We start from the raw sequence: 10902 nt of genomic DNA, 5'->3' as shown, positions 1-10902 counted from the left end.
ATGAAGATGATGATTATGATCATTAAGATGAAGGTGATGATGAAGATGAAGAGGAAAAAAGTGATGATGATAATGAAGGTGATGATGTTGATGAAGATGAAGGTGATGAAGGTGAAGATGATGATGAAGACTCCTTGGGTACTCTCCCCCTCCTCCTCCTCCTGCGCAGGGAGCGCGCCGCGCGGCTGTGGAGGCGTGACGCGCCTGCAGCTCGTGCCCAGGATGTCAGGTCGGTCTAATGTGCACCAGAACTAAACTGTGCCGTTAGCTCGGCTCGGCTCAGCTCGGCTCGGTTCGGTTCCTTCTCTTGCGAATGTCGGTATCGATGCCGCTGCTCTGATCCGCGTCCCCGCTGCTCGGTGTCGTTGAAACAGCTGCGGCTGCGCGCTCACATGGAGGAGGGAGGAGGCTCGACATTAACGGTCATTCACGTTAAACCGGGACTGGACCGGGACTGGACCGGGTTTCAGAGCACGGATGTTTCGCAGCTCTTATCCCGGGGATGGTAGCTGAGCATCGGGATGAATCAGCCGAGCTGCCCGGTGAGAGATGACTAGACTGGTTGTTATCGGTCCGATAATGGGCTCAGTGTGACAGGAGAGCGAGCTGAACCGAACCAGGCCAGACTGGAAACACAGCTGAGCCCGAACAAAGCCGAACAAAGCCGAACAGTGCGAGGGGACCCGAATTATTGACACATAAAAGATCATGTTCACACGTTAGAACACGTGAACACCCCCTCAATGGATCAGGTCTTGGATCTGTTTGCGGTCCGGACCTGTAGAACATGTGTTTCTATATGTTCTGACAGTTAAACATCTCTCTCATCTCGTGGTATTCAGGTCCTCCTGACGGGCCCTTGGTGTTCGGTACTGGGATCAGACCCGCGGCCCTCTGAGAGGGATGGAGCTCAGCACCAGGATGGAGCTCAGACCTTCAGCGTTCAGACTCACGCTCTCTGTGACCCTGCTGTTGACCGGCACGCTGGTTTCCATGGTGACGTCAAGCTCACCTGTTGCAGGTAAGAAGATAACGGAGGAGGGAGGAGCCATCTCTGACCAATCAGGAAGTCAAAACAGGTGGAAGTCCTTATAAGAAGATGTGACGATTATAAAGGCGCAAAATTATCTTTTCACACACACACACTCATTCAATTCAATTTTATTTGTATAACATGAAATCATAACATATTATCTGGGGGGGGGGGTCTGCCTCGACCGGTTGGTGAGCAGAGAAAATGTGGAGGAGGGAAGAGAGAGAGTGATAGGGGGGAGGAGCAACAGTTAGAATGAAACAATAAAGAAGTTATTGATTATTAATGATAGCAGCAACAATTCATATAATAATTAATAATAATTATTATTGTTTATAACATTACTACTACTAATACTAAATCAATCATAATAATAATAATAATATTGTTGTTATCCTGCAGCTCTGGAATCAGAGATACCTGCAGAGACAAAGAGAGAGAGAGAGAGAGAGAGAGAGAGAGAGACTATGGGAGGAAAAAGACACATAGTTAGTGACATGTAGTAAAATAAATAAATAAATGTTGGGGGGGCAGAGAGATGGGGAGAAGTGCTCAGTGCATGATGGGAATTCTCCCTCAGTGCATGATGGGAGTTTTCCCAGTAGTCTGGACCTATAGCAGGTTCAGGTTCAGGACCTGATCCAGAACTATAGGATTTATCAAAGAGGAGCGTTTTAAGTTTAACCTTAAATGTGGAGATGGTGTCAGACTCTAGAACCCAGAGAGAGAAAGAGCTGGTTCCAGGAGCCTGGTGGCTGAAGCTTCTGATCACACACACACATTATTACACACACTCATACACACACACTCACACACATTATTATGCACATACACACACTCATACTCTTGACTGGGTCTCTTTCATCTGGTGCCGGCCTTGTTGCCGTGGTGACGCTGTGCTCTGCAGCAGCATCACGTGGAGAATGAAGACGAGTCATTGGTTGTTCACCAGACAACACCCTCACTGCCACAGACAGAGTGACACTGTGTGTGTGTGTGAATCAATACATGTTAATTATTGGTTATCGATTATATTGTGAACATTTAAGAAAAAAATCAACATCATCAAATTTTACATTAAATCAACTAAGATGTAAAACAATTATTATTTCTCTTATATTTTAAGAATCTTCATTTCATCTTCTTACGTTGTAGATCAGTCATTAGCAGTTAAACCAGGACTGAAACCAGGACCATTACCTGGATGAGCTTAGCTTAGCATAAATCTGTCTTTGGTCAGGGTCTCTAGTTTTGGTCAGGGTCTCTGTCTTTAGTCAGGGTCTCTAGTTTTGGTCAGGGTCTCTGTCTTTAGTCAGGGTCTCTGTCTTTGGTCAGGGTCTCTAGCTTTGGTCAGGGTCTTCGTCTTTGGCATGGGTCTCTAGCTTTGGTCAGGGTCTCCGTCTCTGGTCAGGGTCTCTGTCTTTGGTCAGGGTCTCTAGTTTTGGTCAGGGTCTTCGTCTTTGGTCAGGGTCCTCGTCTTTGGCATGGGTCTCTAGCTTTGGTCAGGGTCTCCATCTCTGGTCAGGGTCTCTGTCTTTGGTCAGCGTCTCTAGCTTTGGTCAGGGTCTCTGTCTTTGGTCAGCGTCTCTAGCTTTGGTCAGGGTCTCCGTCTCTGGTCAGGGTCTCTGTCTTTGTTCAGGGTCTCTAGTTTTGGTCAGGGTCTTTGTCTTTGGTCAGGGTCTTCGTCTTTTGTATGGGTCCTGGAAGTTGATCTTGTCCCTTCGTCTTTTGCCCACAGGTGTGTTGGACTTCAACAGAACGACGGAACCTTTGTCACCTCCTTCAACACCATCATCCTCCTCCTCCTCTCCCAGACCCTCGACCACCAGCCCCCCTTCAGACTCTGGTTACCATGTTAACAGTGGTGTAGCAGGTTTGGCTGAGGACTTGGATTCTGGAGCTCAGGGAATCCACCTCCTCCTGAGACCCCCAGACCTCCTTTCCCCGAGCCTCCCTCCGCCCCTCCCACCACACACTCAGCCCACACTCACGCCTCCTCCCCCCTGGGAGCAGGGCCCCTCCCTGGAGGAGGCCTGGGGCTCCGGAGACTACCTGGAGACTCTGTCTTTCATTGTGCCTGATGGTGAGGAACTGGCACTGGCAACGTCTCTACCCAGCCACCCCTATGAAGACAACACAGGCGAGGACTGGGTCTCCTATGACACTGCCTTCCCTGCCCGTCCCAGCCTGTCACCCTCCTCCCCCCTCCCCCCCTCCCCCTCCACCTCCACCTCCAGCATTCCGCTTCACAACCGCCCCACCCACCCAGACGTTTTCCCCACCTGGGATGAAGACTACGACCTCGAGGACATGACGCCACTGGAGCCGACGGAGCTGCTGCTTCCGGACATGAACAGTCTGGAGTACTACACCAACCTGCTAGCGAGAGAAAGAGAGAAAGAGAGAGAAAAAGAAAAACAAAGAGAGAAAGGGAGAGAGAGGGAGAGAGACCAGGAGCAGGTAAACCGGACCTACTCCAAAACTTCCATCTCTCCTACAACCACACAACCTCACACTCCGTCTCCAAGCTACGCCTCTCCTCCAGGACAGGGCCCTAATCATCCTCAGCCTGGGCCAACCCCCCCCCTCACCCTCTCACCGACACTCACAGTAGAGAAGAAACCAGCTGTTCCGTCGATGACCCCCAAAACACCCTCTACCCCTTTCCCCCCAAAACCTATAGACCACATTCAGGGTCAATACCCTCCCCGTCCCCCCTCTAACACCACCAGTCGGGTGCCTCCCCCTCCCCCACTGGGTCCGCCCACCCGCCCCGATAGACCCGAGCACCCACCGGTGGTCACAGAGACGCCGGTGAAGGATCCACCTACCAAGACCACCAAGGCGAGTACCACCTCCATCATCACCACCACTCAGATCACTGCCATCAGCCTGACCAGACCTCCCCCTGTTACCACACCGAGGGTGGCCCAGCCCCTGCCCACCAGACAGTACTTGTGCAACGTTACTAAACCAGAGATGTACCTGGTCAGAGTAGGTAAGAGCAGCTCAGGTGACATGACATGAACTTTATTTACATTTGTGTGACGACCAGCTGATGTGTTTTTGTGGTTGTGTCGTGCAGTCAGTTCCAGAGGGTCGTCGGCTGGTTTCAGTCATGTCCGAGATCTTCTGAGGAGAGAGTTTAATCGCTCAGTGGAGCTGCAGGTAAATACACCTGAACACGCCACACTGCTGTTCACCTGTTCATCAACAGGTGTCATGGCTCATTGGTTCTTTTTAACAGGTGAGGATAATTTTATCGTCAAATAGATTTGACTGTTCTCACCTGACAGATCTGCAACTGCTGCACGTTACTAATGTCACATGGTAGACAGCTGTCCATGTCCTCTCCCCTTCCTCTCAGTTCCTGAGAACGCCGTCCAGCTTCGCCTTTCGTGTAGTATCAGGACCGTTGATCTTCACTGCCATGGCCGTCATCAATGCCCTGCGCCAACCGCCACGCTCCTTTGGCCCCATTCCCACTGTGTCACCACTCTACACCATACCCGACATCAGGTATCAGATCCACTCTGTGCTGCAGTTTGTCCCCGCCCATGTCGACGTCCGATTCTGTAACTTCAGTGAACGTGTGGAGAGAGGGCTGATGATGGCGTACGCTGAGACACGAAGACGGTCAAATGAGGCGGGAACCGTTACTGTACAGGTGAGCTGCCTGCTGATGGAACTCTGACTGTGAATGACGCCCCATCACTGTCACATGATCTAAAACTTCGTGTTCTCTCTCATTGTTTTTTTCTCAGCTGTTGAACGTCACCATGAGCATGCCCTGGCCTTCAGTCAAGCAGACGGTTCCTGTCGATGTCACATTTGCAGTGCGTGATGGATGGGGCTACCTTCTGGGGTCAGAGGTCAGCGAACACCTGAGGAAGCTCAGCCTGGTTGAGTTCAGCTTCTACGTCGGATTTCCTGCTCTGCAGATCGCAGAACGTATGACACAGTTTGATTATAAACACACACTGTGTTTGTCCAAGCTGCGTTAAATGTTGACCTACCAGGAATACATACCTACCTATGAAACATTCAATAGATTTTAAATATCAGAACTCAAACAACTTTTAACTAATATTTATGATGACATGTTTATGTAACATGTATGTATATATGTCACAAGTATGTACATATTTCTGTGTTTATGTGCACATGTTAATTGCCTAACCCTCAGCGTTTCACTACCCTGAGCTGAACACGTCTCATCACCTACGCTTCACCTGGGTCCGAACAGGTGAGGTCACACCTGAGCTCTTTGTTGTCTGTTGTTTCCTCCTATTGTGTTTGTGCGTCTGTGTTGTTTAGTATTTGTGTCGTGATTAGCCAACACTGTGTATGTGTGTTAGTACTACTGGGTGTCCAGGAGCAGCAGGTGACGGAGAGAAGTTTTAAAGCTCGTCTGGAGCGACGTCTGGCTCAGCTGCTGGAGGAGGGACTGCAGGAATCCAGCCGGAGGCGCTTGAGGAGAGCCACAGCTGTGGGCAACAACAGTCTTCAGGTGACACCGCGAACATATACACTTCTATATCTTATTTACTTAAACATCATACATGTACACGACACTTAGGGTTCTTAAAGAATCCAATAAATTGAGGTTTAGTACCGTTTAGAACCAGCAGGGTGTTGTGCTTCCTTGACTCACCTGTTGTGTCTCAGGTGGTGCGTATGGCGAGGCTGTCAGGCTCAGAGCGCCCCCTGGAGGTGTTGTTTTTTGTGGAGGGTCAGAACCGTGAACGAATCCCTGCAGAGAAGACTGCAGCCATCTTGAACCACCTCGACCTTCAGAGGGCTGCCATCGTCCTCGGACATCGAGTCCAGAGACCACTGGCCCAACGTGAGTCTCACCTGTCTCTCTCTCACCTGTCTCTTCCTCACCTTTCTCTCTCCCTCACTTGTCTGTCTCTCTCCTGACTGTCTGTCTCTCACCTGTCTCTCTCTCTAACCTGTCTGTCTCCAGCTGTGGAGACCCTGTCCATCCCTCCAGCAGAGACTCAGAGCAGCAGTATCTTGCTGATTGTGGGCGTGGTCGTCCCTGTGCTGCTCGCTGTTTTCATCATCATCCTCCTCTACTGGAAACTGTGTGGCTCAGAGAAACTCGAGTTCCAGCCGGACGCCATCAACACAATCCAGCAGAGGCAGAAGGTCAGAGGTCAAAGGGAAGTCGATGCTCTTTGTGTGTATGTGCATTTAAACTGACCAATTAGGCGTGTCCTCTCTCAGCTTCAGGCTCCCAGCGTCAAAGGCTTTGACTTCGCCAAACTCCACCTGGGTCAGCACAGTAAAGACGACATCATGGTGATCCAGGAGCCTGGCCCACTGCCCGCCCCTGTCAAAGAGGCTACGCCCCCTGATGGCGGAGATCTCAACACCCCCAAATCTAAAGGATCGTCCACTAAGGCAGGACGGTCAGGCCGTCGCAGAGGAAGGTGAGGACTTACATAGACCAACACCATTAAATATGACGCTGCTGCATTCACGTAAACACAGGACAATAATATATCTTCTGTCAGACTCAGCCCGTCAGACGGGGACTCTTTAGGCAGCGAACAATCCAGCGGCAGAGAGTCAGCAGAGGAGAGCACCAGACCTGTGGCCACGCCCAGTGAGGGGAAACAGCACAGGAAGACACCCAAAAATGGTCAGAGACAGGATGACATCATCACGTGTTTAACTTCTATATAAAGTTTGATGTTAACATCTGTTTCTTCTTTTCATGTCTCTGCACTGAAGGACGGAGCAAGATCGGCACGTATCTTCATCATCATCATCATCATCATTAACATTTTCATCATCATCATCATCTTCATCCTGATCATCATCATCTTCATCACCATCATCATCATCTTCATTATCATCATCACCATAATCCTGATCATCTTCATCATCATCGTCATCATCATCATCACTATCATCATCACCATCCTGATCATCTTCATCATCATCATCATCACCATCACGATCATCATCATCTTCATCATCTTCATCTTCATCTTCATCATCATCTTCATCATCTTTAATAACTGATCTGATCCAGAATCTGAAATTGGTTTGATGTAAGTTCTCTTCCTCCAGCAGTTCCTTCAGGCAGCGGTCCAGACGAGCCTCTGTCGTCATCCTCCATTTTTGACCACGTAGACCGTCTTTCTCGAGGCTCGTCTGATGGCACTCGTCGACAGGCCAACAAGGTGCAGCTGATCGCCATGCAGCCTCGACCGAGCCTCCCACCGACGCATGCCCAGCCCCATCCAAGCCCAACGCTTACAGAGAAGGTCAACACAGAGGTGAGACACCTTGCCTGTTTACCATGTTTTACACCTGCATGACATCACCCTCTTCTGTTCACCTGTGCTCCTGCAGGTGGCGCTGAGACACAAGTCAGAGATCGAACATCACAGGAACAAACTCCGGCAGCGCGCTAAGAGGCGGGGTCAGTGCGAGTTTCCCTCCATGGACGACATAATGGATGCCTTCGGAGACGGGCCGGTGCAGAGTGAAGTTGCACAGCGTCTCTACAGTTCCGCCCACGACCACATGGATTGTATTCTGCAGGCCGACGCCCCCTCACCCCCCACAGACTCCAGGAAAAGGTCAGAGTTCACCTGAGAATCTACAGAAATCACATCTCCACATACATTAACGTGTTTGACAACAGTTGTAAAGGAAACATTTGAACAAAAGCTAAAGTTAGAATTGAAAATTCAAATTGTGTGATGTCCATCCAGGGGGAGGCGCTCTCCTCGGGGTCGTCGTGCTCAACCAGGACCTGGAAGTCTTCCTGATACCGACAGAGACCGGCTTCTTACTGATCAGAGCGCCACTTACAGGAAATACCCAGGACTCAACAACGTGGCCTACATGGTGAGAAAAAGAACGATAACTTGTGACAGATTTAAATGTGTGTTTAACTAATCACTAGCACAGCTCTGGTCATGTGGTTGTACTCAGGAAGTGTTCACAGGTTGTTTTCTTTTTAATGAATCAAACTCAGTCCGATCCAATAAAAAAAAAAAAAATATATATATATATATTAAATGTAAATGACAATGGAAGTTGATCCTTGTGGAACACCTTATTAATGATTGATCACACTGAACATCTTTATTTTCTCTATAATCTGCCTCCTCTCATACAGTCGGACCCTGACCTGCCCCCAGATCACAGCAGTCCGTCCCCTACAGATGAGGTGTTTGACCCGGCCCCAGCCCCCCCCCCATACATGCCCCCGCAGCCATCCATTGAGGAGGCCCGGCAACAGATGCACTCTCTTTTGGATGACGCCTTCGCTCTGGTCTCACCGTCCTCGCAGAGCAGTGCCGGGGTGAGCGGGTTAAGCCCTGCCCTGCCCAGTGCCTCCCCTCAGGCCCGTCCCCCAGGCAGACAGTGGGGTTCTTACCCAGCAGCTCCCTCTCACAGCCCTTTCTCTGCAGTGAGTGTGTTGACTTGCAGCTGAGGACCAAAACTTGTGTCATGAATCAGAGTTCAGTTTTCATTGTGTTCTTCTCCTCTTCTTGCAGAGATATGTTGAGTTAGGAATGTCTCCTACATCAGTCCAGGGCCTCCTGCAGAGGTCAGTGTCACATAAAATCAAGTCCAGGTCTGAAGCTTGGACATGAACTAGTACTGATACTCTGTGTTTTATTCAGGCAGGGCCTGAGCTCAGGAGGGTATGTTTCCACTGGCGATCAGCTGCAGGAGTCAGTTTACTCCAACAGGGGGCAGTATGAGGAACCCCCCTCCTCCTCCAGACCACGGCCTGTTGGGGGCAGCACAGGTAAAGTCAACCTGAGGAGGGATGTCCGAAATTCACTTGTTCCTATCAGTCTTTTATGTTGTCTTTGTTGACTTTATCAACGGAAAATTTTCCTCCAGGAGCACAGCTCCACCACCTGACACAGGTGGGTTTGTCCAGTCAGATCGGTGCTTACCCTGGGGTAGGTCGCAGCATGTCTGGTCCCACTGGCTCAAGCTGGAACCAGCAGCATTCAGACCAAGAACTATCAAGACCAGGAGACAGCAGAGAGAGCGTGAGTTTGCTTAGATTCAAAATCAAACAAAACTGGACCAAACAAACAGTTGTGTCTATTAAATATCAGTGTAATAATGAGTGGTGTTGGGATGGAGGACACAGTCCTGAACAGTCTTAACTAGTCCAGACTAGTTCAAGAAAGTTTAGACAGTCTAGACCAGTTCTATTTAGATCAGTCTTGACCAGTACTAGTTAATACTTTTCCAAACTAGGTGAAAATGTCACAGCTGACTTTGTCGAAATCACTTGTAATTGTCTGCATTGGAGAGTAATACACATCTTTGAGTCTTGTGTTGGTCTCATATTGTATCCATGTCCTGTCTCTGACTGACAAAGTGCAGCAGAGTGTTTAAGTATTAATTTTCTGTTCTTCAGCTCACCGTCTCTACCTTTTCCCGCAGGTGCTGTCGTTTCCTGAGTTCTCCTCTTCCTCTGTTTTCCAGATGCCTGGCTCCTCATTGCGTGACCCATCGGCACCACCTCTCCTCCTGACCTCACCGACTCCAGAATATCCACCAGAGGATGCCTCGCCCTCCGCCCACACCTCCGCCTCACTTATCAAGGCTATCAGAGAGGAGCTGCGTCGTCTGGCCCAGAAGCAGGCAGTGACCAGTTACCCATAGACTTATGTGGACTGGTTTGGATCAGGACTCTGCTGGTCCCAATAGTTATCATTTTGAACCACTATGGCGTGAATGGACTGGATTAAAACTAATGATCCACACTTTGGACTCTCTTGAGCAGATTTACGTCTCAGTAGCTAAACCCAAATTATCCACATCTCCTGTTTCCTGACTGAAAGACCTCTGGTACTTTACAGGGTTCCATCTGTCTGTTTGTCGGTCATTCTTCAACTCTGTGTTTCATTGGACAGGAGTTTGACTCTTCACATTCCCACTGAAGTGCTTCCTGGACTGGATTGTCCCATATGTCCCATATGTCTTAGACCTGATTTAGAATCTGAATTTATAGAGGGGGTTGTCACACTTGACCTTTTGGTGCTGATCATCCCTCATGGAGGTCTGGAGTACATTGTACCTCCTGGATGGATGGCATAGCTGTTCCACTTTAGGCTGTCCTGATCACCCACAGTGGATGATCTCTATTTACCATCTTTACTGGTTTGTCCCATCTGATCCTATGGCATGGATTTGTTCATTCTGGAGTTCTAGAGTGGAAATTAATTCCTGAACTCTTTGTTTTAATGGTTCATCCTAATCTTCTCATGTGGATCATTCATTTTTAACTTCAGGAACAGATTGTTCATCCAAGATTTCTCATTTGGACAGTTCAGTCCAGTGGATTGTTCTTCTGGAGTTGTTTAGTGGAAATTATTTCTTAAACTCCTGCAGCTGATTTCCCCCCCTGACTTTATGGAGCAGATTGTCCCTCCTGAAAATCTGCAGTGGATGCTCCTACCTGAAAAAGCTAGAGTCGATGGTCCATCCCAACCTTCTCATGTAGATCATTCCCTCTGAACTTCTGGAACAGATAGTCCCTCTAGGATTGGGACAATCCCTTCTGACCCTCTGGAGTGAATGGTCCTTTCTTGACGTCTCGATCTGGACCATTGCTTCTGGAGTTTTGAAGTGGATTATCCCTCTGGATGTTCTGTGGTGCTAACCATCAGCCTCATACCATCATTTCATTAACCACTTATTGCCTTCCACACTTCCATCAGCCATGGGAATCAGGTCTCTTTTCATAAAGCATATTGATGAGGCCTTTGCACTGTCGACAGCAGGAGGTGGCGTAAAGTAGTTCCAACATAGGGGCAAAAAACAGGAAAAGTATATATATAAATATCTATGAGAATGAATACAAATATATG

General features: G+C 49.0%; 1 protein-coding gene across 2 annotated transcripts; it reads left to right on the top strand.

Moving 5' to 3' along the window:
• The first annotated feature begins 402 nt into the window (after positions 1-402).
• On the top strand, positions 403-10391 carry LOC109646412 (UPF0606 protein KIAA1549). 2 transcript variants are annotated; one of them, XM_069519838.1, is made up of 21 exons: positions 403-542; positions 843-1021; positions 2772-4031; positions 4119-4201; positions 4401-4700; positions 4798-4984; positions 5220-5279; positions 5392-5543; positions 5702-5879; positions 6003-6187; positions 6266-6471; positions 6556-6683; positions 6776-6790; positions 7121-7326; positions 7403-7632; positions 7768-7903; positions 8178-8471; positions 8560-8612; positions 8689-8816; positions 8915-9069; positions 9473-10391. In XM_069519838.1, the coding sequence occupies exons 2-21, from the start codon at positions 904-906 to the stop codon at positions 9692-9694; spliced, it is 4296 nt and encodes a 1431-aa protein (XP_069375939.1). In that variant the 5' UTR covers positions 403-542; positions 843-903; the 3' UTR covers positions 9695-10391. The 2 variants fall into 2 exon arrangements, with proteins under 2 accessions (XP_069375939.1, XP_069375938.1); XM_069519837.1 differs by having other exon boundaries at positions 7118-7326.
• Positions 10392-10902: the final 511 nt, after the last annotated feature.

This window comes from Paralichthys olivaceus, chromosome 23 (genome assembly GCF_024713975.1).
Source record: "Paralichthys olivaceus isolate ysfri-2021 chromosome 23, ASM2471397v2, whole genome shotgun sequence".
In the NCBI taxonomy this organism is placed as follows: Eukaryota; Metazoa; Chordata; class Actinopteri; order Pleuronectiformes; family Paralichthyidae; genus Paralichthys; species Paralichthys olivaceus.
This window is presented reverse-complemented; position numbering and strand designations above follow the sequence as displayed.

What these genes read in the sequence shown, in the direction of transcription:
- LOC109646412 (XM_069519837.1), top strand. Translation starts at nt 904, where the DNA reads ATGGAGCTCAGCACCAGGATGGAGCTCAGACCTTCAGCGTTCAGACTC. An exon ending in TGCTCTGCAGATCGCAGAAC is followed by an intron (nt 4,985 to 5,219) that starts GTATGACACAGT and finishes CCTAACCCTCAG; the next exon opens with CGTTTCACTACCCTGAGCTG. An exon ending in TCAACAACGTGGCCTACATG is followed by an intron (nt 7,904 to 8,177) that starts GTGAGAAAAAGA and finishes CCTCTCATACAG; the next exon opens with TCGGACCCTGACCTGCCCCC.